We start from the raw sequence: 27,591 nt of genomic DNA on the forward strand, positions 1-27,591 counted from the left end.
TAAGGGGCCACTGAGTGAGGAGCCGTTATTTAGTGTGGAGACAGCTTTTACGTGATGTGACACTGCTGATTTTTCAAATAAACCTAATAATGATTATAGGGCCTGCAGTGTGAGTAATCTTGAAATACATCTGTAATGAGTTTTGCCTTGCTTAAAAGCTTTTGAGGGATACCTTGTATCGGGGAAAGGGAAAGTTTGTGGTTGATGTGTTAAAGCAATGTGCTGTTGCTGCCCTCTAGTGGTTCTTCAAATCACTGCTTTCTGAAGATTTTCATAGTAGAAGATCATGGGAAGGAAAGCAGTTTTCAGTGACAGGAACCCTTCAAACTTCAGCAAAGAAAGACTTTTTTTTGAAGAGGCTTCATAGAGCAGCCTCTATGAAGAAGTGATGATTTGTAAAATCATTGAGCTGATGCATCAAGTTCAGCATTCTAATTTTCTGGGAAGTTGTCCAAAGTAAGGAAAGTAAAGTGTTTAATTTAGAATTTAGATTACCTATTTTTAAGATGACTCAGGAACCCTTTTGGGACATGAAGTAATTTTCATGAGGTTATTAAGTTTGTCTGAAAGAACAAATTATTTTAAGAGCACTATCAACTATCCTCCAGTTATAAATACAAATTTACATATATATGTATGTATGTATGTGTTTAAGTATATGTATGTGCAAAGAGAATATTTGACTGCTGTTCCAGAATTGATTTTGCTTTGTTTCATTTTTCTGTTTTTTATACTTATTTATTTATTTATAATTTACATCCAAGTTAGTTAGCATATAATGCAACAATGATTTCAGGAATAGATTCCCTAATGCCCCTTGCCCATTTAGCCCATGCCCCCTTCCACAACTCTCCAGCATCCCTCTGTTGTCTATATTTAGGAATCTTTTATGGTTTGTCTCCCTCCCGGTTTTTATAATATTTTTGCTTCCCTTCCTTTATGTTCATCTGTTTTGTATCTTAAATTAATCATATGGCTGAGGTCATATATTGGTCTTTCTCTGATAGACTAATTTTACTTAGCATAATACCGTCCACTTCCATCCACATAGTTGCAAATGGCAAGATTTCATTCTTTTTTTTTTAATAAAAAATTTTAACGGTTATTCATTTTTGAGAAACAAAGTGTGAATAGGGGAGGAACAGAGAGAGAGAGAGGGACGCAGAATCTGAAGCAGGCTCCAGCCTCTGAGCTGTCAGCACAGAGCTCGAACACAAATTGCCAGATCATGACCTGAGTTGAAGTCAGTTGCTCAACTGACTGAGCCACCCAGGCGCCCCTGCAAGATTTCATTCTTTTTGATTGCTGAGTAATATGTGTATATACACCACATCTTTATCCATTCATCTGTCAGTGGACATTTGGGCTCTTCCCAGCTTTGTTCCATTTTCATGGGAATTCAAATTCAAATATCTGACCTATATTCCAATATTTTTGTCTTCTATGTTAATGAGGAAATTATTCATGACACACCAGGTTCATAATTTACTCTTGGATCTTTAAAATACATTTTTTAAACCTTCTGTGGATGAGTTGTCTTGTTTATTTATATAATCTAAATGTGTCGAATAAAAATTAACAGTTTAACTTTTGACTCTTGTGAACCTTAACATTTGTAAACTGCATCTAACTCTGTTAGCAAAATATTACACTCTCTTTAGGCTATGCATACTAATGGAGATTTAAATCACCTAACAATAGAACTAAAGTAATTTATCTTTTCCTTCAAAATGTTATTAGTCCTTTGGGTCTTATCTATGAAGTGATTCTGGCTTTGCTGCAGATTTAACTTTTTTCCAGCCCTGGGACACATTTAATGTTCCTTTTTTTTTAATAAACTTACTGAAATTAGGCAAGTCTAATTATACAGATACTTTCACAATGCCTAATATATTTTAAAAAGTAATTTCAAGCTGGAACTTTCAACCCTAGCTAAGACTGCTTATGATTAATAATAAAAAAAAAAGACCCATCTCAGTCTCTTTGATTTAGAATTTTAGACATATCTGTATTTAGTATTTTATAAATTAAAAGCTTTTATCCAGTTTGAAGGGATGACAGAATTGAGAGCCACTGATCTAAAATTAGGTTTTATCATTAATTATAACAAAGTAATGGTTTAAGTAGAAACTTAAGACTGTACAACAGTGTAGCCACCAGAAATGAGCCAGGCAGAATTACAGCACAGAACTGAGTCAACGCCAAATCATACTTGCAAGGTAGATCCTTTATCCTGCCACTTAACTGTGTCCACCATTGCTGTGCGCTCTCCCTAGGGCTGTTGCAGCTAGTTTATTCCTCACTCGTCCACTAGGGTGATCTTTAAGTCACGTGCCTGTGGCTGCACACACACACATCGACTCTTGCTCCTGTGGCTCAGATTTTGCCACGTCGTCCTTTAGTGGAAGCATGCATCTCTCTTAGGGCATTCACATTTGCTGCCCCTCTCGTCTCGCCGTTTACTCCCTTTCTCTTGTCCATTCAGGGCTCCGCTATTTCTTCACATAGGCCTACCCTAAGTAACGAGCCACTGACCGCCCCTCCCGTCCTTTTACTCTGCTCTATTTCCTTTTTTTTTTGGTATTATATCTATACGTATTATAGTAAATTTATCATATGTATCTATTTGTCTTCTATTTTGTTGTTCGTCTTCCCCATTAGAGTGCAACTTCTTGGAGATAGACACCATATCTCTTTTGTGCAGGGCTATGTTTGCTCTTCTATCTCAAGATCTTGGGTCTTAGATAAAGTCTGGCACATAGTAGCACTCAAATATAGGAATGAATATAATAATAGCTTGCTTTCCACTAGTCATTTTGTTCCATGGTATTTAAGTTAATTGTTGATGGGCCTGATTTGTTTTATGGTTATAAGTTAGGTAATGTACATTCATTTAAATACTTAGCTGTTGAAATTTTTTTAATGTTTTTTATTTATTTCAGAGAGAGAGAGAGAGAGAGAGAGACAGCATGAGCAGGGGAGGGTCAGAGAGAAAGGAAGACACAGAATCCGAAACATGCTCCAGGCTCTGAGCTATAAATAATAGCTGTTCAGCTCATGTGATACCAAATATTTGTTGCCTCCTATAGGTCCCATGAAAGGGGAGCCGTGCACAAAAACGTGGTCTAGACAAGGCATGGAGCCAGTGGTGTGGTTTTTCCCTCCATTAGGTTGTAAGCTCCAAAGGGCAAACCCCTTGTTTTGTGCAGTGCTGGATCCCCAGTGGGTTTTCTGCCACATAATAAGCAATACAACTTTGAATAGGAGTGCATAAGTGGGGGTGTATGTCTGGGCTGAGGAAGTGACCCATAGACCAGGACCTCTGAGTCCGAGATAACTAGGCTGAGAGGGGAGGAGCTCAGGCCGGAGAAGGAGCACGTGAGGCCATGCTGGAGGCAGGAAGTGTCTGCCCACAAGACAGCTTGGAAGATGGAATTGAGGGGAACGTAGGGGATGACATTCAGCGATCTGGCTATGGTGAACGGGGTCACGTTCACTGCAATGGGGCCATAAGCAGTCAAGTAGAAAAGACCCATGTCCCGTTTTGATCATGTTAAGTTGGGAAGGTCTGCGAGGCATGGGGGAGAGGTGTCATCTAGGCCATCTAGTCTGGGGGTAGGACAGAGCTCACGAAGAGAGAGGGTGCGGCGTGGGGGTGTGAGGTAGCCCGGGGAGCCCATGCAGCAGGAGGAGGGGAGAGGGCCCGAGCAAGGGAGAGCACTGCTGAAGTCAGGCTTGAGTGGGGATGAGAGGGCAGAGCGACGGGGAGCAGGAAGACCATGAGGCCTGAGTCCCTCTGTCTTACCGACAGGCAGGAATAATTTGGTAAGGAGCGGTGCTTACAAAACTTAAATATAAGCAACCTCTAAAAAAATGTAAACTACTTGTAATTGCAGAAGAGGTAACTATTGTTCATATTTTGATGTCTGAACTTCTAGTTTCTTATATTTAACATATCCTGTATATTATAAAATGCAATTATGCATCCCATAGTTTTGTGACCTGTTTTGTCTCCTTTAATATTTTGTGATTGTCTTTCTTATCACTATATCTGCTTCTGTAGCTTCCATTTTTGAGGGCTCTCTGGTATTTCAGCAAATCAGTGTATCATAGTTTAAGTGAAGATATGTTGGAAAATTTTTACATTGTTTTTCATATTTTCTTTAAACATTTATAGAAGTCACTCGTATTGTAAATCTATGATGATTTTCTGAGGATAAATGTCTGGAAGTAGAAGTAGTAAAATAGAATGCAAGTTTTTACATTTTTTGCTATGAATTGCCAAATTGTTCTCCAAAAGAGTTGTGCTAATTTATGAAAATTCTGTAGAGATTATCAGTTTTTTTTAAAAGAAGCAATTATTTAAAATTAGATTTTCTATAAGGACACATCTGTTGATGTAAGATTTTAAAATCAGTATGTGAATAGTAGTAACAAGTGTTCAAATAAAATTAACTGATTATAGGTAGATTCCATCAGGGCTGAACATTTTTCGATTTCAAGTGAATTAATATGAGGGCTTACTCTCAATGTTTAAATGATATCTATCGGCTATTGGGAAGTTGAAATCACAGGGATGAGGGAAGAAATTCCAAAACCTTTCCTTTAACAATTCTGCCAGATATTAGCATTTGGTTGAACCAGGCACTAAGAGGAGTCCGGGATCGCCATGGGAACTCAATAGAAAATGCACATCTTCTCACTTTGTTTCATCGACTCTGCAAACTCTTATTTTTTCGAATTCGTCCTATTTTTGTGTTTGATGGGGACGCTCCACTATTGAAGAAACAGACTTTGGTAAGAGTCATCTTTTTTTTTTTTTTTCTCTCTCCATATTCTTAGAAAGAAAGAAAAGTTTGGGGCGCCTGGGTGGCTCAGTCAGTTGAGTTCCAAGTCTTGATTTTGGCTCAGGTCATGACCTTGCAGTTGTGGGATTGGGCCCTTATGTTAGTGTGGGGCCCACTTGGGGTTCTCTGTCTCTGTCTCTTTCTCTCTCTCTCTCTCTGTCCCTCCTCCACTTGTGCCTGCATGCACGCTTGCACTCTCTCAGAATAAATAAACCTTTTAAAAAAGTTCAGGTGTAATTTTAACTTTCTCTTTAGAATTTTGGAAGCTAAGGCTTATTTTAACATACATCCAGCTTAATTTCAACTTTTTTAGTGTATTTTGAACAAATTACTTTTTTTTTTAAAAGTTTATTATTTTGGGAGAGAGAGACAGAGAGAGAGAGAGAGAGCACAGGAGGGGCAGAAAGAGAGGTAGAGACAGAATCCCAAGCAGGCTCTGTGCTGTCAGTGCAGAGCCTGACACAGGACTCGATCCCACGAACCGTGAGATCATGACCTGAGGTGATATCAAGGGTTGGACGCTTAACTGACTGAGCCACCCAGGCTTCCCAACACTTTGTCTTTTAAAAAAGGATTATTTGTGAGAGTACCTCCTGGGTGCAATGATAAAATTTAGCTTTTAATAAAACTAAAATTCTTACACTTGGGAGTCTTCCTTCTAGAGTTTCTTTGTAGCTGTCCTGTGCATGTTTTAGCTATGCTACTGAGCTCTACGGAGCACCCTTTGAGGGAAATGCTCTGAGTCTGAGATTGTGGGTCCGCAATGTTTAAAGACTGATGGGATGTTAGAAATAGGTGATTTTGTGTGGTGCCAGCTGTGATTAAAGTGAATTATCAAGGAAGGAAGTTGGCCAGGATATAAAAAAATTATAATGAGTTTCTTTATTCTTTCTCTCTTTATTTATTTTGAGAGAACAAGAGTGAGGGAGGGGCAGAGAGAGAGAGAGAGGGAGGGAGAGAATCCCAAGCAGTCTCTGCATTGCCAACGCAGAGCCCGACTCTGGCTCAATCCCACAAACCATGAGATCATGACCTGAGCCCAAATCGAGTTGGACGCTAAACTGACTGAGCCATCCAGGGGCCCCAGGAGTTTCCTTATTCTGAAGGTAGTTTCAAACAATGTTGGAATGAAGTTGTGAACTTTGGAGTAATTGTGTATGCCCCAAATGATAGCACCCATTTGGACACAGGACTTTTCTTCATAATCACAATGGATAGACATTGTCTAAGCAAATGAGGCTGTAGGATGAAAGTAAGGATCTGCAAAAGCCTGGGAACATTTGTTCCCTCCGTAAAAGGTATAGACTTGCATGTTGCAGTTTTAAATTATCCAAGGCACACGTATCAGACCTTCTTTGGAAGGATTAGACAGGAAAGAAGAACTCCAGAATTTATCTGCAAGTAAACAGCATCTCCCCAATTCCCCTGCCCCATAATTAAAGGTGTTAGCTAACACTATTGTAGTAGTTACTTTGTAATACATAAACGTATCAAATCAGCACATTGTACACCTTAAACATCCAGTATTATATGCCAGTTATCTCTTAATTTAGAAAAGAAGAGAATGTTTTGGTATTTCTTCCTTATATTCCACCATATTCCACCTTATATTCCACCTTATTCCACCTTATATTCCACCATATTCTATTTTTTCCTACTTGGACATTACTTACAAGACACTTCTCTACAATTTAGGATTTCTTATGATATAACCTTGAATGTTGAGGGACAGAGTGACATCTAAGTAATGTTATTTTATAAAGACCGATATCAGAAATTGGCTTTGGCATAACAGTGATTTTTAGAGACTACGTTAGTTAATTGATATAATCTTGCATTTATTTAACTATGTATCATTAAGTTTTAGGCTTCTGGGGACATTAAAGGATATTTAAAAGAAACTGAAGATAAATTAATCATTTCCCAAATACCGTATACTAGCCAGTTCTTTCAGTAATTGCTAGATGGAAACTCAGTTTCCTTTACATATCAGAAACCTGAACATTTTCACGGATAAACAGAACTTTGGAGGAAATACTAAAGCATCTATAGTCTGAAAGCTCAGACAACCCAAATTCTATAGAAAAAAATCAGAGAAATATTTTTGATATACTAATACCCTGAAATAGAATCCTCTGTCCTTTCTTTTCACAGGCTAAGAGAAGGCACAGAAAGGATTTGGCAACCAGTGATTCCAAAAAAACTACGGAGAAGCTTTTGAAAACATTTTTGAAAAGACAGGCAATCAAAACTGCCTTAAAAAGTAAAAGGCAAGAGGCACATTACATTAATTTTCAAGTTTAAAAACCTTTAAGTTTTGTGTTGGATTAGCCCTTTCCCTAACTTTAACTCAGCAGATAATAGATGGTGACTTGAGAGGGGTACGCGGGGTGTCCATTTGACCCAGTAAAATGCAGGGCATTTGAAGTTGTGCATGGCAGCTTCGATAAGGAGAGAGAAAGGCTGTAATGATGCATTGTGTGCACTTTGCACTTGGATGACGCGTGTGCCCGTAGCCAAGGCTGTGGCCTGGGGGCCAGGGGCCGCAGGGGCCGCCCTCTGTCTCTCCAGGCGCCAGGCCGCCCTTGATCCACCACAGCGGCCGGGAAGCTGGGCCAGCAGTGCCAAAGCTGCTCTCCTGTGCTTCCCCGTCTCACCTCCTTGGCAGGGCTTGTGTCGTCAAAATCCGGACCTAAAATTCTAATTCCTGTCACCCGTGTTTAAGTCTGTGTGTGGTTTTCAGAGATGAAGCGCTCCCCAGTCTTACCCATGTTAGAAGAGAAGATGACCTCTATGCTTTGCCGCCTTTAGAGAAGGAAGAGAAGAACAGGTAAGTGTCTGTTTACAAATGGTGATTGGATGTTTAGACAGGTTTAAACCTTTGTGTTTTATCTGCACGATGAGGCATGTGGGAATGAATGCATCTGAGAATGCATTCTCCCTACCTTGTAGAACGTTTTTCCTTCCTTTCATACTAACTTGTCCCTGTTCTCTTCATTCTGCAGACCCCGTGTTAGCCCTGGGGGTGTATCGTTCACGCGCATGTTTCTTACCCTTCGCACACATGTGCTGTCTCTACCTGTTTCTCGGCCCATGTCTCGAGTCTCCTGCCACGCCTAGAGCCCGCACACAGCGTCCTCCTCGCTGAGTCCAGTAGTCACCTTGCAGGCCTCCGCCTGCTGCACTCGGGGCCCGTGCTGTCCTGCTACCTGGGAGCCTTCCTGGACACTCTTCCTCTAGCTCCTCTCCCTCTGGCTCTTCCTCTGGCTCACTCTTAATTGTCAGCAGCTTCTGTGGCTGACCGGTGTCTCTCCTCACCTGCCCCCATTCCTTTCCCAGGGGCTCCTGAGACCCCAAGCAGCTTTTGAATCAGGCCATTTCTGTTTGTCTTCATCACTGCCACCATCACCCTTACCGCAGTGGCTTCCACACTTCTTTCTCTGTCTTTGTCTTTGACCTTACCCTTTAGCTGGAACCCTACCCACCACACTCAATCTCTGCTTTGTAGTGTAGAATCTATTAAAACCCAAATCTGATAATGTCCTCTTGTAGCTTAAAGCACTTCCTACCTTCTCATGTCTTTAGGATAAATTCCAGCTCCTTAGTCACGTGCTTCTCCATCCTCACCACCCGCCCTCTTGATATGGCGTACAGGCAGCCTCTCTTTCCCTTGTTTCCGGATGCTTATAGAACTTAGGGTTTCCGCTGGAATACTTCTCTCCATGCACGTCCCTCAGGCCCTATAACTAGACCTCTCACTTACTTGGGCCTCAGGCCAAGCAGTGTAATTGCCAGATTCCAGAACACCTGGAGGACCCCCCAGATTGGAGAGAGGTACTCTCATTATTGCAGCCTGCTCCTCACTTGTGATGGAAGTTACTAGACCGACCATATTGCAATTGCTCACTTACATGTGTCCTCTCCAGACTGTGGGAACAGGGACAACCTGGCTCTTGCCATCTCACTCACCATCGTCGCCCCTAGTGGTAGCAGCCCCGTGCCTCATGCAGTGTTTTCACAAGTCATTAAGTCAGTTACTGTAAACATATGCTTGGCTTTCAGTTCAGAAGAAGAAGATGAAAAAGAATGGCAAGAAAGAATGAGTCAGAAACAAACATTACAGGTATTTATGTAATTTTTGAATTCAGAATACATTCTATCATTTGAAGTAAATGACATGAAAATAAATAATGAGGTGGTATGAATTTATGAAAGTTCCTGAAAAACAGAAGCCTTCTTTACTGTGCGTGTGTGTATAAGTGTGTGCATGTGAATATATGTATGAGTACACATGCTCACATGCACATTTATGAGGAGTTGGCCATTGTGCATGTCCAGATGTCCAAAATGAGCCATCTTTCCTTTACAACCAACCAGCCACCCAAACAGGAAAGAGTAACGTATACTTGTGTAAAAATATAGAAACAGTAGCACCATAAAAGATGGGTATATAACTTCAGGTAACATTTGGACATGTGTTAGTCCATTCTGCCTCCTTCCTCCTTTTGGTTGAGTACCTGCGTGTACTTGGGTATGTTAGTATATGTCAGGTGTACGTGTGTGTGTGTGTGTGTGTAACTACGTCTGTGCTTACGTTCCACTTGCCCACTGCCGTGTGACAAAACAGTTGTTTGTCTGCCGTCTTCTCTCCCTGTTCTGGGGGTTGGTGAGCCAAGCTAGGCCGTGCCCTCTGCACGTCTGCCGTGTAGCTGCACACAGACTGGAGCTGGGGCTGGAGCCCCTCCAGGGCTGCCTCACTGCGTGTCTGGCGGTTGACGCTGTCAGTCAGAACACCTGCCTGTGGCCTCTCTCTGCGGCCTGGGCTGGTTCACAGCGTGGCGCTCTGTTCCCGGGGCAGGCGTCCCAAGAGCCAGTGCCTGGCAGGGCCCCGTGGCCTTTTGTGGCCGGCCTGGGAAGCCCTGCAGCCTCTCCTCCTGCACGCCCTGTGTGAGAAGCTGGTCAGGCAGGCCTCCCCTATTGGGGGGGAGGGGCTATGTGAAAAGGGGGGTCAGAGAACGTGTGGTCATGTTCTAAAATCATGACCACGCACATTTTAATGGATGACATTTTTACAAGTTGAGGCTGTACTGTGTATACAGGTTTTTAACATTTTCTTTCAAGTTTCTTGAATAGTGGGTAACCGTCTTTGATTCCCAACTTAACTGGTTTTTTATGTTCCTATTATTTTTGGTACGTCTGGAAAAAGACTTTTGATCTAAAACCTCAGGATCCCTTAACTTGTAGAGGTTCTGCTTTATTAGTATAGCAAAAGATAGCAGCCTTGGTGAAGACATGAGCCTTGTGGTCAGAAAGGCCTGCGTTTAAGTCTGGGTCCTCCTGTTCTCTAGCTCTGTTATCTGAGACAAATTAACTTCTCCAAGGCTTGCTCCCCTCTCCTCCCCTCCCCCTTCCCTTCTTTTTGTAGAACAAAAATAATAATGATGCCTTCCTCAGACGGCTGATGGGAATATCACTGAGGGAAGAGCATGGGGTGTTGTGAGCATGACTGGCCTGTCCTAAGTGCTGGCTGCTTTGAACAGATACATACAACATACCTGCTTACAGCAAATCAAATTGCATTATTTCATTTTCTTTACTAATGAAGAGTTTTAAAGTACTTTTGGTGATTAGTTAAAATTTAGAAAATTTCGTGCTTTTTCATGTCAGTGAATTTTTCACTTTTTATTTCACTTTTGATCATAGTTTAAGAGCAAAACAAAACGAACCTAATTAAGGGAATTACAAATATTGTTCACATTCCAAAGGCTCATCCCTGCCTTAGGGCCTTTGTCATGTAGCTGGTGGTCATGCTGCTGGTCATGCAGCCTGAGGTGTCCTGCTCAGGCTTGTTGGTGTCTTTCAAGTCCCTGCTCACAGGTCATTTTTTAATGAGGTCTTCTCTGTCCATCCAACAAATGTTTTTTCTCTTCCTGATCTCGTAATCAATTCTCTTAATCAGATTAACCTGCCTTATTTTCTTGTCCATTCATTTATTTTATTATTATGTCTTTACTCCACTCCTAAGAGTAGGGGCCTTATCTGGCATGAACTGTATAATACCCTAGCACCCAGAACAGTGTCTGGTACATTAGGGGTGTCTGGTAAATGTTTTTTCTACTGGATGAATCCATGAATGAATGGCTGCTTTCCCTAATCTGCCTATTCACTGGTACCTAGTGCAGATTATGTACAACTGTGTTTAGTCTGTTGTAGATTATGTAGAACTGTGTTTGTAAGTGCAAAAAATATCTTTTAGGATAAATAAAATTAAGTGTATGAAATGTAAATTTCATGGTGTTATGTTTTACTCTTTATAGGAAGAGTTTTTTCGTAATCCTCATGCGATAGATATTGAATCTGAAGACTTCATCAGCCTGCCTCTTGAAATAAAGCATGAAATCCTGACTGATATGAAAGAATTTACCAAGCGAAGAAGAACTTTATTTGAAGCAATGCCAGAGGTGAAATATACAACAGCACATCCATGCTTAGAATTAAGAACTACAGCAAGATTTTTCTTAGAAAAAAGGAAATTGATAAACATTACTTACATAATATCTGTTTCTAGTAAACAGCATTTGTGTCTCAGAGATCCTAGGAAGCATCATAAGTTTGAACTTAGAAGTTGAACTTAAAGGCTTCAAAGAAGCCTTCAGACTTACGCTTAAGACCAAGTCTTGCCTCCTACTCTGTATTCTCATAACACCCTGTAATCTTTCTTGATGGTTCTGAGCATCCTCATGTGCCTGTCTCACTGACTTCTGTAACTTCAGCACCTACATCTGTGTCTTTCACATAAGTGTTCAGTAGTGGTTCAATTCTTAAGTTAGTTCATAAAAGTTATTTTAACCTATAATATATGTTGTCCGTAGAATACTCATGGTAATATAGAGTCTAATCACAATGGAAAAGTATGTTCCAACTTGAAATTCCAGGTATTTCTTCCTTGGCTACAGGCCTAGAAATGCAGTTGGACCTCCTTCTTCCCTCTTCCTCTTTCTAGACAGTGGTAATAGAGAATCGAGTGGTAAATTCCACAACTTGGAGCATTTGTGGGGGCTCTACAGCCACAGAAACCTGGAGCCGGTGGTGTGCGTAGCTGGAGTCAAGCTTGTCTCCTGATCGTGCTATACCGTTAGCTAACTGCCAACTTTAGTGGGTGAATGAGCTTTGTTTCCCTTTCTACTGCTACCACTGATGATTTCTCACATCGTTCTCTAACTCACTGGAGGACAGAATATGCATTTTGTAGCAGCATTATTCCTGATGAATGGATGTAGTGATTTTTTTTCTACAGACTTTTGAACATTTCTTAAATTGATACCAAAAATATGAAAAAGGCAGAGAGGCGCTCTTCCCCATCACTCCTTTGTTTTTCCATGAAGTATGTGAACATAGGAAAATATGAAGGTATATAGAAATGATGTACAAAGGATAGGAGTAAATTTATTTTCATTTCAGGGGGAAAATCCAGGCTCAGTCTGTATCAAGTGCTTTATTTCTTAAGTGTGAAAGGATCTCTGACTGGCCTTTGAGGAGATACAATTCGGGTTATGTAAGCAAAGGTGGGAAGGCATGGGACAAAGGGAGACGGTCCCTAATGATTTTCTCCCCTTCGTTCTCTTCCTGCCACATGGAGCCTGGGACCTGTAGATGGCAGGGCAGTGTGGCTCCGCTGCTCACTGAATCTGTGCTTCTGATAGCAAAGGGAAGTTCTGAGTCAGCCAGGTCAGACCTTTGTGTCTTCTGTACATTGGACAAATGCAATGTTGATAATAGTAATGATGGTAAATAGTAGCATAATAGTATGATAGTAATAGAAACAATATAAGGTTGGCAGCCTGCTTTTGATCCCACATCTACCACTTAGTAGCCTTGCAACCCTAGGGAGGTTATTTCACCTGTTCGTCTCAGCTTCTTCATTTGTAAGTGGGGAAAATGGCATGTGTCTCGTGGGGTGGTTGGAAATAATATGCGAAGATACGTAAAAGCTCTTAGAATGCCTTCACAGGAAATGCTTTATAAATGTTAACTTATCATTAATAACTGTGACTGTTGTGATTTACAGGGTGTCTTTTAAAGGTCAGGGACTGTGCTAGGCACCTTACTTGCATATTTACTTGCATTATGGAAGGTCGCCTGTCTGTTAAGCCATGACCAAAGTGTCACAGTGCGTGGCGTGCATTACATGCTCAATAAATGTTGTTTGAGTAAATGGTTAAGTCATAAACAGTATCCATGATTTCTTTTGTCCAGTTCTTTCTGTTCTAAAGACTTTTTTTTTAATAAGGCAGTTACAGTTTTTTTGCTAGTATTCAAATTTTACTTTCATAATATGAAGATATCATCAATGGGAAAAAAATCAATTGTTCTTTGTCCCCTTTTGAGACATGGAAATGTGGGAATGTTATCTGTATTTAATACAAAAGAATTATTTATTTTCTTTTAGGAGTCTAATGACTTTTCACAGTACCAGCTCAAAGGCTTGCTTAAAAAAAACTATCTAAACCAACACATAGAAAATGTCCAAAGGGAAATGAATCAGCAACAGTCAGGACAAATCCAAAGACAATACGAAGATGAAGGGGGCTTTTTGAAGGAGATAGAGTCGAGGAGAGTGGTTTCTGAAGACACTTCACATTACATCTTGATAAGAGGTACCGGGCACCGTCACTTATTATCATGTTTCTGAATTCTATGCACCAGGCCCTACTTGTGCCGTCTTAAGTGTATGTAGCTGTTAACGAATTTCCTACTACTGTACCAACGCGCGTTATTTTTATTTCTGTAATTTACGACTTTAACATTTATTTAATTCCAGTATAATTAACATACAATGTCATATTCATTTCAGGTGTACAGTGTAGCCATCCAGCGGATCTATACGTTAGTCAGTGTTCGCAACCAGCCCACTTTAAAATTAACGAATTGACTCAGTGCTGATTAAATGAAGTTACAATTTCATTCATGAGAACCAGTATTGTTTTATTCATCATACTAGAAGTATATTGTCTCATTGGAAAACTACGGATTGAGAGAGATTTCAATTCTTCCCTAGGTGTTCAGGCTAAGAAGGCTGCAGAGGTGGGTTCGGAGGCTCCTCCTTCCAGCCAAGAGCACAGCAAGTATCTGGACGTGAAGGCCTCCCCTTGTGAGAAACTGGGCCCGCAGGAAGAGGCCGCCGCGCCTCCTTCTCCGGGAACGTCCCTGGCCCTGCAGGCCGCCTTGCTGGGGGGCAGCTCGGAGGAGGAGGGCGGGGGGCAGCCCGCCGCGCGCAGCGCACCCGTGTCACCGCGGACTCTCTGGGCCATTCAGAAGGCCCTTGAGGACGACGACGACGCAGAAGCGCAGACGGGGGCGGAGCCGGAGAAGCCCCCCGGGGACGGTCCCCCTGAGGACACCGCCGAAGGCCTGCGAGCGGGCGCTGGCACAGGGCCGCCGTTGCCAGCAGGGGCCCCCCTGACCCGCGTCCACTCGGCGCGGGAGCGCGAGACCCGCCCTGACGGTGGCCAGCGGCCGACCGACTCGGCACGTTTGTCACGGCCCGTCGGCGAATCTCGAGTTCCAGAGCAAGAAACGTCCCCGAGTCAGGTGGCCAGCGACGCCTTTCAGACGGCGGTGGGGCCCCGCGGTGGGGAACCCGCTCCCGCTCCAGCACCGCCCACGAGTTCAAGGTCAGTGTCGACGAACGACACACGCGCCAGTGTGCCTGGGCCGCAAGAAGACCTTCGTGCCGCCGGCGGTAAATATGATGAGTCCGCAGTTAGGGGTAGAGAAGACGCAGTTCCTTCAGAGGGCGCCGCGCCCCAGGGTGGGGAACCCGCTCCCCCACCGCCCACGAGTTCAAGGTCAGTGTCGACGAATGACACACAGGCCAGCGTGCCTGAGCCACAAGCAGACCTTCCTGCCGCCGGCGGTAAATATGATGAGCCTGCAGTTAGGGGTAGAGAAGACGCAGTTCCTTCAGAGGGCGCCGCGCCCGCACCCCGGGGTGGGGAACCCGCTTCCCCACCGCCCACGAGTTCAAAGTCAGTGTCGAGGAGGAATGACACACAGGCCAGCGTGCCTGGGCCGCAAGCAGACCTTTGTGCCGCGGGCGGTAAATATGATTCCTCTGTTCTTTCAAGCGAGGACGAAGCAGAATGTGAAAAAAGTCCTCTTTCTAAAATCACTGGCACTGTCGTTTTGCATGAAACGAGTAATATACAAAGTGTCCCTTCAGAGGCAAAAAGTAATTTCGAAAATGCGGGATCATTTGATGCTAAAGAGTGTGAGAATTTCCTGAAAACCATCCAAGAAGTCGAGACAGTGGAATTGGCAGACCAGGACTTCATTTCCCTTCCGAAATCTGCGGAGCCCACGGATATCGACTCTGAAGAAAGTGACTCTGACGGTAGGTGCTTGTGCTGGTTCAGAGGTGCGGAGCCGCGGGGTTTTCAGTCTGCAGGGACCGAGGGGTCCGTTAGTGTAGTCTCGTTCCTGCTTTATTCAGGCGAGGAACTAGGGACGCAGAGAGGTGAAATGACTTTCCCAAGGACAATAAGTTCTTTCTATTGTTTTTAAAAGGAGGGAGTCCCCCGCTCAGGCTCTATCTCTGTCTCTCTCTCTCAAAAATAAAGAATCACAAAGAAAGAAATTAAAGGGGGGCCCTAACTGGCTCAGTTGGTTAAGTGTTCAACCTGGGCTCAGGTCATGGTCTCGTGGTTTGTAGGTTTAAGCCCTGCATGAGCTCTGTACTGACAACTGGGAGCCTGGAACCTGCTTTGGATTCTGTGTCTCTTTCTGTCTCTGCCCCTCCCTTGCTCACGCTCTGTCTTTCTCTCAAAAATAAATAAAAAACATTAAAGAATTTAAATTAAATAATAAAAGGAGAGAGTACCTTAGTTGGAAAAGGTAAAGGTTTAGTTTTTTTTTTAACTTCTTGTTTTGAAATAATAACAAACTTAATAAAATTGAAAGACTATTACAAAACATTCTAGTTCCTTTACCCAGTACCTCAGTGGCTAGCATTTTACCACATTTGCGCCATCATGTCTCTTTGTCTATATGTATTTATACCTACATAGACTTCTATATGGCTGCTCCTTATTTTTTTTAATGTTTATTTTTGATAGAGAGGGAGACAGAGCGAGAGCGCACAAGGAGGGGAGGGGCAGAGAGACAGAGGGAGACACAGAATCTGAAGCAGGCTCCAGGCGCTGCACCGTCAGCACACAGCCAGACGTGGGGCTTGAACCATGAACCATGAGATCATGACCTGAGCTGAAGTTGGAGACTTAACCGACTGGGCCACCCAGGCGCCCCACATATGGCCGGTCCTCATTATTTACAGGTTTCTTATTTGCAAAGTTGCTTATTTACTAAAATTTATTTGTAATGCCCACATCAATACTTATCAGTAGTATCTTTGTGGTCATTCATGGACCTGAATAAAGTGGCTAACAGTTTGAGTTGCCATACTGTTCCCAGCTGAAGATGAACAAGGTGTCACTGTGTCTTGTTTCCCCTGTCCTACAGGGTGACCAGAGTGTGAGTATGGAAGGGAGCAGTGCAGTGTAGACCAAAAGCTGTGACTCAGGGGCTTCTTGGATGGGGTTTGAATCCCAGTTCTGCCACCTGTTAGTGGGGCAGCCCAGGCAAGTCTCTTAACTCTCCTAAACCTCATTTCCTCTTTTGTAAGATAAAGAAAATAGAATTTACCAAGATAGGTTGTTTTTAGGATTTGAGATTATAAATATATTTACTCTGTGAACAATGACTGTGGAGTCAGAGTTCCCAGTGACTATATAGAACATACTGCTGTGAATAACAAGAATTGACTATACACACACACAAGCTTTTTTCCTGGTGTCTGCTTGTTTCATTCCTTGTAATTAGTATTTCATGGAAAGGAATTTTTGAGGCTGTGTAAATAGGCTGTTTCTGAACAAACCTTTTTCCACTTGTTTTAGCATTCGTTGATGAATTTTACCTAAATAAATGATTACTGTGATGGTTGCCAAATGGTAGGGGTGGTTTTTTTTGTTTTTGTTTTTGTTTTTGTTTTTTTTGAGAGAAAGAGTGTGCATGTGTGCCAGCCAGGGAGGGGCAGAGAGTATCTTAAGCAGGGTCAGTGGCCAGCTCAGAGCCTGCTGTGGGCTCGATCTCACAACTGTGACATCATGACCTGAGCCGAAATCAAGAGCTGGACGATCAACTGACAGCCACCCAGGCTTCTTGCCAAGTGGTAGTTTTTTAGTTCCACTGTTCCTTATATACTTTTTGGTTTACATCTTTCTATAAGGAAGATTTCTCCCATTTTCCCATTATTTTTTTTATATCAGTGTGGACTCAAGCATTTATTATGATTATTGTGACTTATGATGCTGTCATACTTTATTGCTGGAATCGCCTTAGCTTTGGCCAGTGGGGACCCCTTCAGGCTGACTCCTGTGACTTTGGACAATTCCCCATTATGTTTTGGGCATTTCTTTACTTTCTGATCAAGAAATTCCAGACTTATTTTCTACTTTTCCTGCCCTGTCCCACCCCTGGATCCAACTAGTTCACCCAAAAGCCCTAGTTCCTTGTAATGGAGCGTGATGTTTAGAAACCCAAGATCTGACACGGAGTGTGCTCACCATTACTGGGGTGTCATCGCTTCAGGCCCTCTCAGGAACAAAGCCAGGAAATATATTTATGTGCACACACCCATCTATATTTATTTTTCTACAAATAAATATGAATTACATATATACAAATCTATGAGTTCATATTGATATCTGCATTCAAATCTAGTATCACAGATTTCATATTAGCCTCCACCTTTGTTATAATTTCCTTTCTGAACAGTGAGAAACTTTACTCACATTGTCCTTAATATATTAACTTATTGCTTATTCTCTCTTGATTTGTAACCATCTGATCCCATTGGTGTCCATTTTGGTCCTGGCTGTCTTCTTGGCCCCAGTCCCCATTATGAGATCTCCAGCCCATCTGTCGTTTTTGTATCCTGAAATCCACCCTCCTCCACCTGAAGGGAAGGAAGGGGATCAATGTTTTTTTAAGAAAAGAAAAGATGCAAGAGCGGAGGGAAGGCAAGTGGAAGAGAAGAGCTATTTCCCCTGAGTACTTATCCAGGATTCTTTCCACAAGTCACAGCTTTATTCTTTGCTTTGTGCATAGTGAAGTAGCATGAAAACATATTTAACAACCTACATGATTGTTTACATCCTCTGATTATTCTCCTTTTGAACTTTGAAGCAATATTAACTTAGAGAGCATATTTGTATAAAGCTTATATGCAGATCTTTGAAAACTTGGTTCCTAACTTCAAAGGCAGTGCCAGTTTATGTAATGGAAAAGGCTTATTGTGAAATTATAGACCTTTACTATTAAATATTTTTACTGTAATATGTTATTACATGTTTTCTATTAAATTCAAATCTTTTCAGGGTAAAACATTCTCAAAATTTTTAAAAAGTTTACTTATGTATTTTGAGACAGGGACAGCACAAGCAGGGGAGGGGAAGAGAGAGAGAGAGAGAATCCCATGATTTGAGTGAGATCATGATTTGAGCCAAAATCAAGAGTCGGGCACTTAACCGACTGAGCCACCCAGGTGACCCAAGGATAAATTATTTTTAAGGATACTTTGGAAAGCTCTCGATGATTTCAGGTTAATTTAAATGTTTCACTTATATAAAGTGATCTTGTTCATTTTGGTACAGGAAGTTTCATTGAAGTCCAGAGTGTCCCTAGTAGTGACGAACTTCAAGCTGAGTTACATGAAGCTTCCAGACCTCCTTCTGGACAAGATGAAGAGGAATCAATAGGAACTGAGACAGAAGAAGCCACTGCTGATTCCGAGGGCCTCCTAAGACACGACTCTGGAAGTGAGGCCTTGGATATTGAGCCATGTGAAGAAGCTGAAAAAGAGGCAGACAGTTCACTCAATGAATGGCAAGATATTAATTTGGTAATAATATGACACTGAGTTTTAACTTATTGCTAAGAAAGAGCCAAGTTAGGTAGCGTTTGAGCTTCAAGGAGTTACTGGATGAACATTTATTAGCTATTTGCATTTTTTCCCCCTTAAATAACACACTTACACTTTCATAGTTCTGGGGATTGGGCAGTCTGAGATCAAGGTGCAGGCTGGTGTTGGTTCCTGGTGAGGGCTCTTTCTGGCTTGTAGACAGCTGCCTCCTTGCCTCTTCCTTATATAGAGGGGCGGGGGAGGGGGCTGCTAGAGGGAGAGAGGAAGGAGTAGGGAGGGAGGGAGGGAGATCCCTCTTTTTATTAAGGCTACAATCCTATCAGATTAGGACTCCACCCTTCATAACCTCACGTAATCCTAATTATCTCCTAAAGACACCATCTGCAGATGCAGTCACATCTGGGTTTAGGGCTTTAACATGTGGGTTTTGGGGGAACACAATTCAGTCCACTGCAAGAACCACATACAGCAGCACCTAAAGGCATAAAATACTTGTGTGTCAAACTCACAACATATGTGAAGATACTTATTTCAAAATTGCAAACACTAATGATAGAAATTGGGGAAGACCTAAATACATGTGGTTTTGGATGGGGAGACTCAGTATCATTAAGATGCCACTTCTTCCCAAACTGACCCATAGATGAATGGAATTCCAGTAAAACCCAAGCAGAATTTTTTGATGGATATTAACAAGCCGGTTCTAAAATTTACATGCAAAAGCAAAGAAACTAGAGTAGTCAAAACAATTTTGCAAACGAAAAAAATTGGAGGACTTATACTACTTGATATCAAGATTTACTATAAGGGGAGCCTGGGTGGCTCAGTTGGTTAAGTGTCTGACTTTGGCTCAGGTCATGATCTCGCAGTCTGTGGGTTTGTATCTGTGCTGATAACTCAGAGCCTGGAGCCTGCTTCAGATTCTGAGTCTCCCTTTCTCTCTGCCCCTCCCCTGCTTACTCTGTCTCGGTCTCTGTCTGTCTCAAGAAGAATAAACATTAAAAAAAAAAAAAAAGATTTACTATAAAGCTGCAGTAATCAGGGCAGTATTTTATTGGCTCAAGGGTAGACACATGGATCAGTAGAACAAAATAGAGTCTAGCAACAGAACCAAACAACAATAATCAAGACAGTTTGCTCTTGGCATAAAGATAGACACATCGATCAACAGAACTTACTAGAAAGTACAGAAATGGATCCATGCATGTAGGGACAACAGATTCTCAACAGAGCTACAAAGGCAGCCGGATGGAGAAAGGACTGTCTTTTCAGTGGTGCTAGAAAAACAAAAGAGCTTTGGTGTCTTGTATCATATGCCAAAATCAACTAAAACATCACAAATTGTAGTTTTACACAAACTCTTGAAATGAGACAATGTGAAGTTGAGTCTTCTGACCTTGTTTTTTTAAAGTTGCTTCACTGTAGTAAATTCTGTGCATTTCCATATAAATTTTAGAATTAGCTTCTCAATTTGTATGAAAAATGCTTAAGGTTTGCACTGAATATACAGATCGATTTGGGGAGAATTAGCATTTTAGCAACACTGTATCTTCTGGGCTGGGAACACAGGATATATCTTGATTCATTCTGATCTTTTCAGTTTTCTTAGCAGGGTTTTGCAGTTTTCTATGCATCAGTCTTACACATCCTTTGTTATATTTATCTCCAAGTATTTTGATGTTAGGGAAATTGATTTTATTTTTTAGAATTCATAGCTTTTAGCATATGCACAGAATTCCGCAACCATCACAATTTTAGAATCTGTGCATCGCCTCAAAAAGAAACCCTGTACTGATTAGCGGTCACACCCCATCTCTTCCGCTCAGCCCCTGTGAACCACTCATTGATTTTCTGTCTCTGGATTTGTCTTTTCTAGACGTTTCATACAAATGGGATCATGCAAGTTGTGTCTTTTGTTTCTGGCTCCATTCGTTTAGCAGAACGTTTTCAAGGTCCATCCATATTGTAGTGTGTGTTAGTGCTTTCTTCTTTTTCTTTAAGTTTTTAATTGTTTTAAAGTTTATTTATTTATTTTGAGGGAGAGAGAGATAGTGAGCAAGCCGGAAGAGGCAGAGAAGGAGAGGGAGAGAGTGAATCCCGAGCAGGCCCTGCATCGTCAGCACAGAGCCTGATGCACGGCTCAGACTCACGTACCGTGAGATCACGACCTGAGCTACAATCAGCGGTCACACGTTTAACTGACTGAGCCAGCCAGGCGCCCCAGTACTTTATTTCTTTTTATTGCCAAACAGTATTCCACTGTATGGACACATACCACATTTTATTCATTCTTTTGTCCATTTGATGAGCATTTGGGTTCTTTGCCCTTTTTGGCTATCATGAACAGTGCTGCTCTCCTACAGGTTTTGTGAGGATGTAAGCTTTCATTTCTCTGTGGTACACACCTAGCAGATGGACTTGCTGGGTCACAGGGCACCTGTGTTTAATCTTTTGAGGGTTCATCAGGCTGTTTTCTAAAGTGGCTGCACATTGCCACCAGGAGTGCACAAGTGTCCCGCTTCTCCATATCCTTGTCAACACGTACTAATGTCTGTCCTTTTGATTTTGTCATCCTACTGGGTGGGAAGTGGCATCTCACACTCTGATTTTTAAAATTCAATTTGTGTAAAGTAAAAAAAAAAACCCAAACTCAACAGTTTACCCATTTCTTTCCCCTCCCCAGCCCCCCAGCAACCACCAATTTATTCTCTGTGTCTGCACTTTTTAAAAATTTTTTAATTAAAAAACTTTTTTTAGATTCTACCTATGAGAGAGATCAGATGGTATTTGTGTTTCTCTGATTTATTTTACTAGCATAATGTCCTCGAGGTCTAGCCATGTTGTCCCAAGAGGCAAGATTTCATTGTTGTTGTTTTTTTTTTTTTTTTTTATGGCTGAATAGTACTTTCACTGTATGCATGTATACCACAGCTTGCTTTCTTTCTTAAAGATCTTTGTATTTTAAGTAATCTCTACACACTACTTGGGGCTTGAACTCACAAGTGCAAGATCCAGAGTCCCAGGCTCTACCGGCTGAGCCAGCCCGCCCCCCACCCTCCACGGGTTCTTTACACGCAGCTTCTGTCTGTCTGCATCTTGTTCTTGCTGATGGCTCTTCTTTTATGTAGCTTCTCCACCTCCTGTGATTTAGTGAGGGAGCTACAGAAATTGTAGGCTTGCTCCGAAATCCGAGCGGAAAACGTCATAAGGAGGAAAGCTTATGTGGTAATTTATTCAGACTAAATGCAGCCTTTCTGTAAGAAAGGAGTTTCATTGGACTATTAATATGATTATCTAGAGATGAAATTACTTTATAGGAGGAACTGGAAAGTCTGGAGAGCGACCTGTTGGCACAGCAGAGTTCACTGACCGCACAGAAGCAGCAGCAGGAGCGCATTGCTGCTACCGTCACGGGGCAGATGTTCCTGGAGAGCCAGGTGGGTGTCCCGGCTCAGGCCTCCCTCAGCCGTGCCCGCCCCCTTCTCCGTAACCGATTCCCCGAGGGAGCCCGCTAAGGGAGCTGTTGACGTGGCTCCCATTGCTGGTCAAGGCCATCTGACAGGGGTCGTTGCGGGTCTGTCACTCTCCAGGAACTTCTTCGCCTGTTTGGCGTCCCCTACATCGAGGCTCCCATGGAAGCAGAGGCTCAGTGCGCCCTCCTGGACCTGACTGATCAGACTTCTGGAACAATCACCGATGACAGTGATATTTGGCTGTTTGGAGCCCGGCATGTCTATAAAAACTTTTTTAATAAAAACAAGTTTGTGGAATATTACCAGTATGTGGACTTTCACAACCAACTTGGTAAGGCTTCAGAGTATGGTCACTTTGAGATTGTGTCGTGACTTTTTTGCTTTCCGAGGAACTACTTTAATGTATTCGTGGAAATGGTAGGTCTATACCCGTTCTCACGTACGTGATCTTTTGCTTATGTAGAGGAATAGGATTTTTGAATTAGAATTAAGAATTAAAGCCCTAGTAATGGTTAGGCCTGTTCTGCATTTTTAATTACCTGACCTGCTTAGACTTTGCTTCCCTGAGGTCTCCAGAGTAAGTGGGAGGTGGCAGGGATGGGGCGGCAGGTGGGAGTCACCCCTGCTGGGGTTGTGAGCTTCGTGGCCCTCCGTCAGCTCCTCTGGGTATGTGTCGATTCCCCTGGCCAGTTGTTGTTCTTGGCAGTGGGGAAACAGCGGAGAATGAAAGTCTGGTGGGAGAAACAGATGATAAGTGTAAATCATAATTTGACATAAGTACCGTATAGAAAAATAAAGCTATGAAAGAGGAGAGGGCGACCTGCAGGCACAGGAAGTGTGTGTTGTCGTATATAGAGTTGTGGTAACGAAAAGCTCTACTAATAGGTAACTAATAGGTAGCGAGTGTTGTACATACCTTAGGGATGAGCGTGTCAAAGGACCTAGAGAGTGCAGAGGCCCTGAGGCAGAGGCTTGCTTGGTGTGTTCTAGTAAAAATGTTAAAAAATATAAAATGAGTTTTACTTTCATAGGACTAGACCGGAGCAAATTAATAAATTTGGCCTATTTGCTTGGAAGTGATTATACAGAAGGAATACCAACGGTAGGTTGTATTACAGCCATGGAAATTCTCAAAGAGTTCCCTGGACACGGCCTGGAACCTCTCCTAAAATTCTCGTAAGTTCTTTGTTAATTTCTTTAATTCAGATGTTTGTGTAAGTACGTAATGTAACAAACAGAACCATTATTTACATTATGAACTGTTGCAAATCACTGTTCATTGGGAAAACAGGAGGGATTGATTGGGTTATGAAATTTGTTTTCCCTTTTCTATAGTTCAGTGAAATCTGAGACAGTGTTTTTAGAGGCACCAGGCTTATCCTAGTTCAAGGGTATATAGCCAGGCCTGTGGGATGTCCTAGGCCAGTAGAAATTTCCATTTCATTCATTCAGATAATTACTGAGTAGGTACTATGTGTCAGACAGCCTGTGAGGCTGGGGTAGGAGCGATGGCTGAGTCTAGGCTGCGCTCTCAGGGGGCTCCAAGCTCTCGGGCGAGAAGAGAAGCAAACGCGTACCTGTATTTGTGTGCGTGACGAGTTCTGAGCGGTCAGCCAAGGCGGCGTGGAGGTATGATGCTGTCCTCCTCGCTGCGTGTACTCAGGTGTGTCCAGTGGTGGGGCTGCCTCCCAGCCAGAGCCAGGGTTGTGCTGTCCTTGGGGTACACTTGTCCATGATGGGGGTCCCGAGACGCTGGTAGTGAGGACTATGTCTGTGAAGGTCCTTCTTTTCCAGGCTGGTCCTCGATGGCATTAAAAAAAAAAACTTGGACTGTAAGTCGCAATACTATAGATTTCACAGTGCAGTGGTTTTTAGTCCATTTGTGAGGTTGTGATGGCATTTCTAACCTTGTCACGAGATACTGTTTGGTAGTAGTTGACTTAATGATTCTTCAGAGTTCTTTCCAGATATAGCTCCTGTGTCTGAAAAAGACTCAGATGTTCTGCTCTAAAGGATCAGGGATTAAAATTAAAACTTAAATACGGAAATGGTTTTAATGTTTGCTGTACTGCAGCTGTGGCACACACACCAGTGTATTGATTTTATGCTTTCTCTATCTCTCTCTTCATAATTTGCATAGTATTGAGGAAGTAATATACCGGGAGTAACTTACTGGGTAGCTCGTATGTCATGGTATATCAATAACTTGAAAAACTACAAATAACTTTATTATACAAATAATTATAGAAAAATTATGAAATGAATTAAAACGATGGTTACAGTTAACAGTTTGGTTTATATAACTTTAGACTTTTCTATGTACAGTATACTCTATCCATTATATATATACAGACACATACATACGTGTGTCCTCATATGAGTGTGTATTTCTTCTTATAAGAATGGGATGATGCCATCTACTTTTTACAGTGTATAGGTTATTATCAGGGTCTTTTAAAATTTTTATTTATTTATTTATTTTTTTTTTTTTGAGAGAGAAGAGGGAGAGAAAGAGAACAAGACCACGAGCAGGAGAGAGGGGCAGAGGGAGAGAGAATCTTAAGCAGGCTTCATGCCCAGCACAGAACCTGATGTGAGTCTTAGTCTCATGACCATGAGATCATGACCTGAGCTGAAATCAAGACTTAGCCGTTTGAGCCACAAGATGCCCCTAGTGTCAGTTTTTAATGACTCCGTGGTAGTCTTGATGTGTCATGATTAATTAATTAGATGCCGGTTGTTATTTTTATTTTTTTAAAGTCTAAACAAGCATGACTTGAGTGTCTTTATAGACATAGGTTTCGGTTCTTGCCTGATTGTTCTTTTAGGATAAGTAAAAATGGTATTTAGCTTTTCAGTTTGATATCCCAATTTTTTTTGTTGGTTGAAAACTTGCATTTGTAATACAGTGAATGCCTGTTTATGCCGTTCTTTTTCTCCCAACAAATTTAGCTTGTTTGTTGTCAGTTGAGTGGTGTACATTTTCAGAGCCCGCTGAGCCGTCTCTGCTGGTCGTCGGCAGAGAGCAGCATCAGCCGTGCCTGGCCCGGCAGCGAGAACACCGAGAACACCAGTGCGGAGGGAAAGGGCGGGAAGGGAGGCAGAAGGGCAGGAAGATCGCCCATGTTGCCTGTTTTCTCTTCTGCTTCCCTTTCTCCCCAGCTGACTGTGGCCAGTCCCCGCCGCCAGCCCTGAGAGGTGGAGCCACTCTGGGCCTGCCTGCTGGGCTCAGCGCCGCTGGGCATCGTTTGGCCCACAAAAAGGGGCTTCGATTTTGAATTGGGTGCCAACATGTAAATTGGCAGGTTTCACAGAAAATTTGGAGGAAATGGGATCTGAAAACACTGGGCCCAAATAGAAAGAGCAGGGCCGGAGAACAGCAGTCCAGCCAGCTGGCCTGGCCGGGGCACAGACCCTTCAGTCTTACGACAGCCACCCAGCTCCCTCTCCTGGCCCCACGGCTCCTGTCCCCAGGGCTCCTGGCCCCACGGCCGGCTGCGTCTTATGTGAGTGCCTGGCCCTCTTGCTTTAAGGAGGTAGTGTGATGTGTGCTCAGCGTGTTGTGCGGATCCTCCTAGCTGACAATCCTAATTACTTATCTCAGAGGAGAAAACTCAAAAGAGAGTGGGGAAGAATGACAGGTATTCTCTTTGTGCGCTCTTGGAAACAGTATCGTAAAACAGGGCGTGTTTTCCGATTTTCATTTTGGTCCTGCAGTGGAAACTGCAGTTATATTTTTCAACACTAGATGGCGCCCCAGCATCGGTGAGGTGGGGCCAGCTGCGAGCAAATCTGAGGGTTTCTTTTTTTATTTTTAAAATGTTTTATTTATTTTAGAGAGGGAGATAGAGACAGCGTGAGCAAGGGAGGGTCGGAGACAGAGGGAGTCACAGAATTCAAAGACAGGCTCCAGGCCCTGAGCTGGCAGTCAGCACAGAGCCCGACGTGGGGCTCGAACCCACGAACCGCGAGATCATGACCTAAGCCGAAGTCGGATACTTACCTGACTGAGCCACCCAGGCGTCCCATGAGTTTCTAATACTAATAGTAAATTAGTATGTGAAGCAGTGGAACATGAGATAGAGGTTTTTTTTTTTTTTTAATTTTTAAATGTTTTATTTATTTTTGAGAGAGAGAGACAACATGTGCAGGGAAGAGTCAGAGAGAGAGGGAGCCACAGAATCCGAAGCAGGTTCCAGGCTCTGAGCTGTCAGCACAGAGCCCTACATGGGGCTCGAACTCACTAACCGTGAGATCATGACCTGAGCCGAAGTCGGACGCTTAACCGACTGAGCCACCAAGGCGCCCCCCCCCTTTTTTTTTTTGAAGTTCCATTGAAGGTGTATTCGGTGAGCGTTATCTTTATGGTTTTATTTTAACTTTATGCCGTTCATTTTTTCTAAATGTTATCAGTTTTTCTGGTTATCTCCTGCCGTATTACAAAATACTTTAAACCTCAGTGGCTTCAGTGGCAGCCAGTGATTTTGCCCACGAATCTGCAGTTGGTGGGGCTGCGTGGACGTGTCTTGTCGGATTCCACGTGTGTCTAGGGGTGGCTTAGCTGGGCTAGAGGACCCACTGGAGACGGAGCCCTGGGTTGGGCCCACGGTGCCGACGGTCAGCCAGGGGCTCAGCCAGAAGGGCAGCCCAGTCCGTCTGGACCTCCTCAAGAGCCGGGGCGTCCTCACCGTATGTCAGCTGCTTCCCAGGTGGAGTCTCTGAGGGTCAGGTTGCGGAAACTGCAGCCCCTCCAGACCTGGCCCAGCATCACTTCACGGTCACAGAGCCCACCTGGCTTGAGGGAGGGGCCGCGGACCCCACTTGTGGGTGGCAGGAGTGTCTTGAACTTGCCATGGTAATTTATGCACACAATAAATTCAGAAAAAACTGAAAAAGGAATAAAATATGAAGAAGACCACGAACAGCTCTGTCCTAGCTTAGAACATTGCCTAACACAGTAAAATAATGGTTGTTACTGTTTTTCTTATTTTAAATTGCCCTGTTTATTTTTTCTCTTTCCCCACAGGTATGCATTTCCCCCCAAATTGACGTCATACTTTATATAGAGTCCTGTTCTGCATTTTTAAAAATTTAACATGTTTTTGGCATTTTTACATATTCTTAAATATTCTTGCATTGTTACTGTAGTTGGTTTGAGGCAAATGATACATTTTACTTCATTTTACCTCTGAGAAAGAGACCCGGAGAAGCTGTGGGCTCTGGAGGGAGATTCTCAGGGTCTGACCATAGCAGTCCCGGCTGCGAGGTGTTGTGACTAGAGACTTCTGCTGGT

At 42.8% G+C, this 27,591-nt stretch overlaps 1 protein-coding gene across 2 annotated transcripts in view; it reads left to right on the forward strand.

Moving 5' to 3' along the window:
- The window catches only part of ERCC5 (ERCC excision repair 5, endonuclease), a 33,269-nt gene that overhangs the window by 1,608 nt on the left and 4,070 nt on the right, over positions 1–27,591 (forward strand). For both annotated transcript variants that reach the window (XM_039255708.1, XM_039255709.1), the window contains exons 2-13: positions 4,622–4,797; positions 7,002–7,117; positions 7,591–7,677; positions 8,910–8,970; positions 11,165–11,308; positions 13,297–13,504; positions 13,906–14,521; positions 14,696–15,240; positions 18,557–18,804; positions 22,143–22,262; positions 22,416–22,629; positions 23,330–23,474. In XM_039255708.1, the coding sequence (XP_039111639.1) occupies positions 4,622–4,797; positions 7,002–7,117; positions 7,591–7,677; positions 8,910–8,970; positions 11,165–11,308; positions 13,297–13,504; positions 13,906–14,521; positions 14,696–15,240; positions 18,557–18,804; positions 22,143–22,262; positions 22,416–22,629; positions 23,330–23,474 (2,680 nt within the window). The remainder of the gene's footprint in view (positions 1–4,621; positions 4,798–7,001; positions 7,118–7,590; positions 7,678–8,909; positions 8,971–11,164; positions 11,309–13,296; positions 13,505–13,905; positions 14,522–14,695; positions 15,241–18,556; positions 18,805–22,142; positions 22,263–22,415; positions 22,630–23,329; positions 23,475–27,591) is intronic.

This window comes from Hyaena hyaena, unplaced genomic scaffold, assembly GCF_003009895.1.
Source record: "Hyaena hyaena isolate Hyena2069 unplaced genomic scaffold, ASM300989v1 scaffold_541, whole genome shotgun sequence".
Lineage (NCBI taxonomy): Eukaryota > Metazoa > Chordata > Mammalia > Carnivora > Hyaenidae > Hyaena > Hyaena hyaena.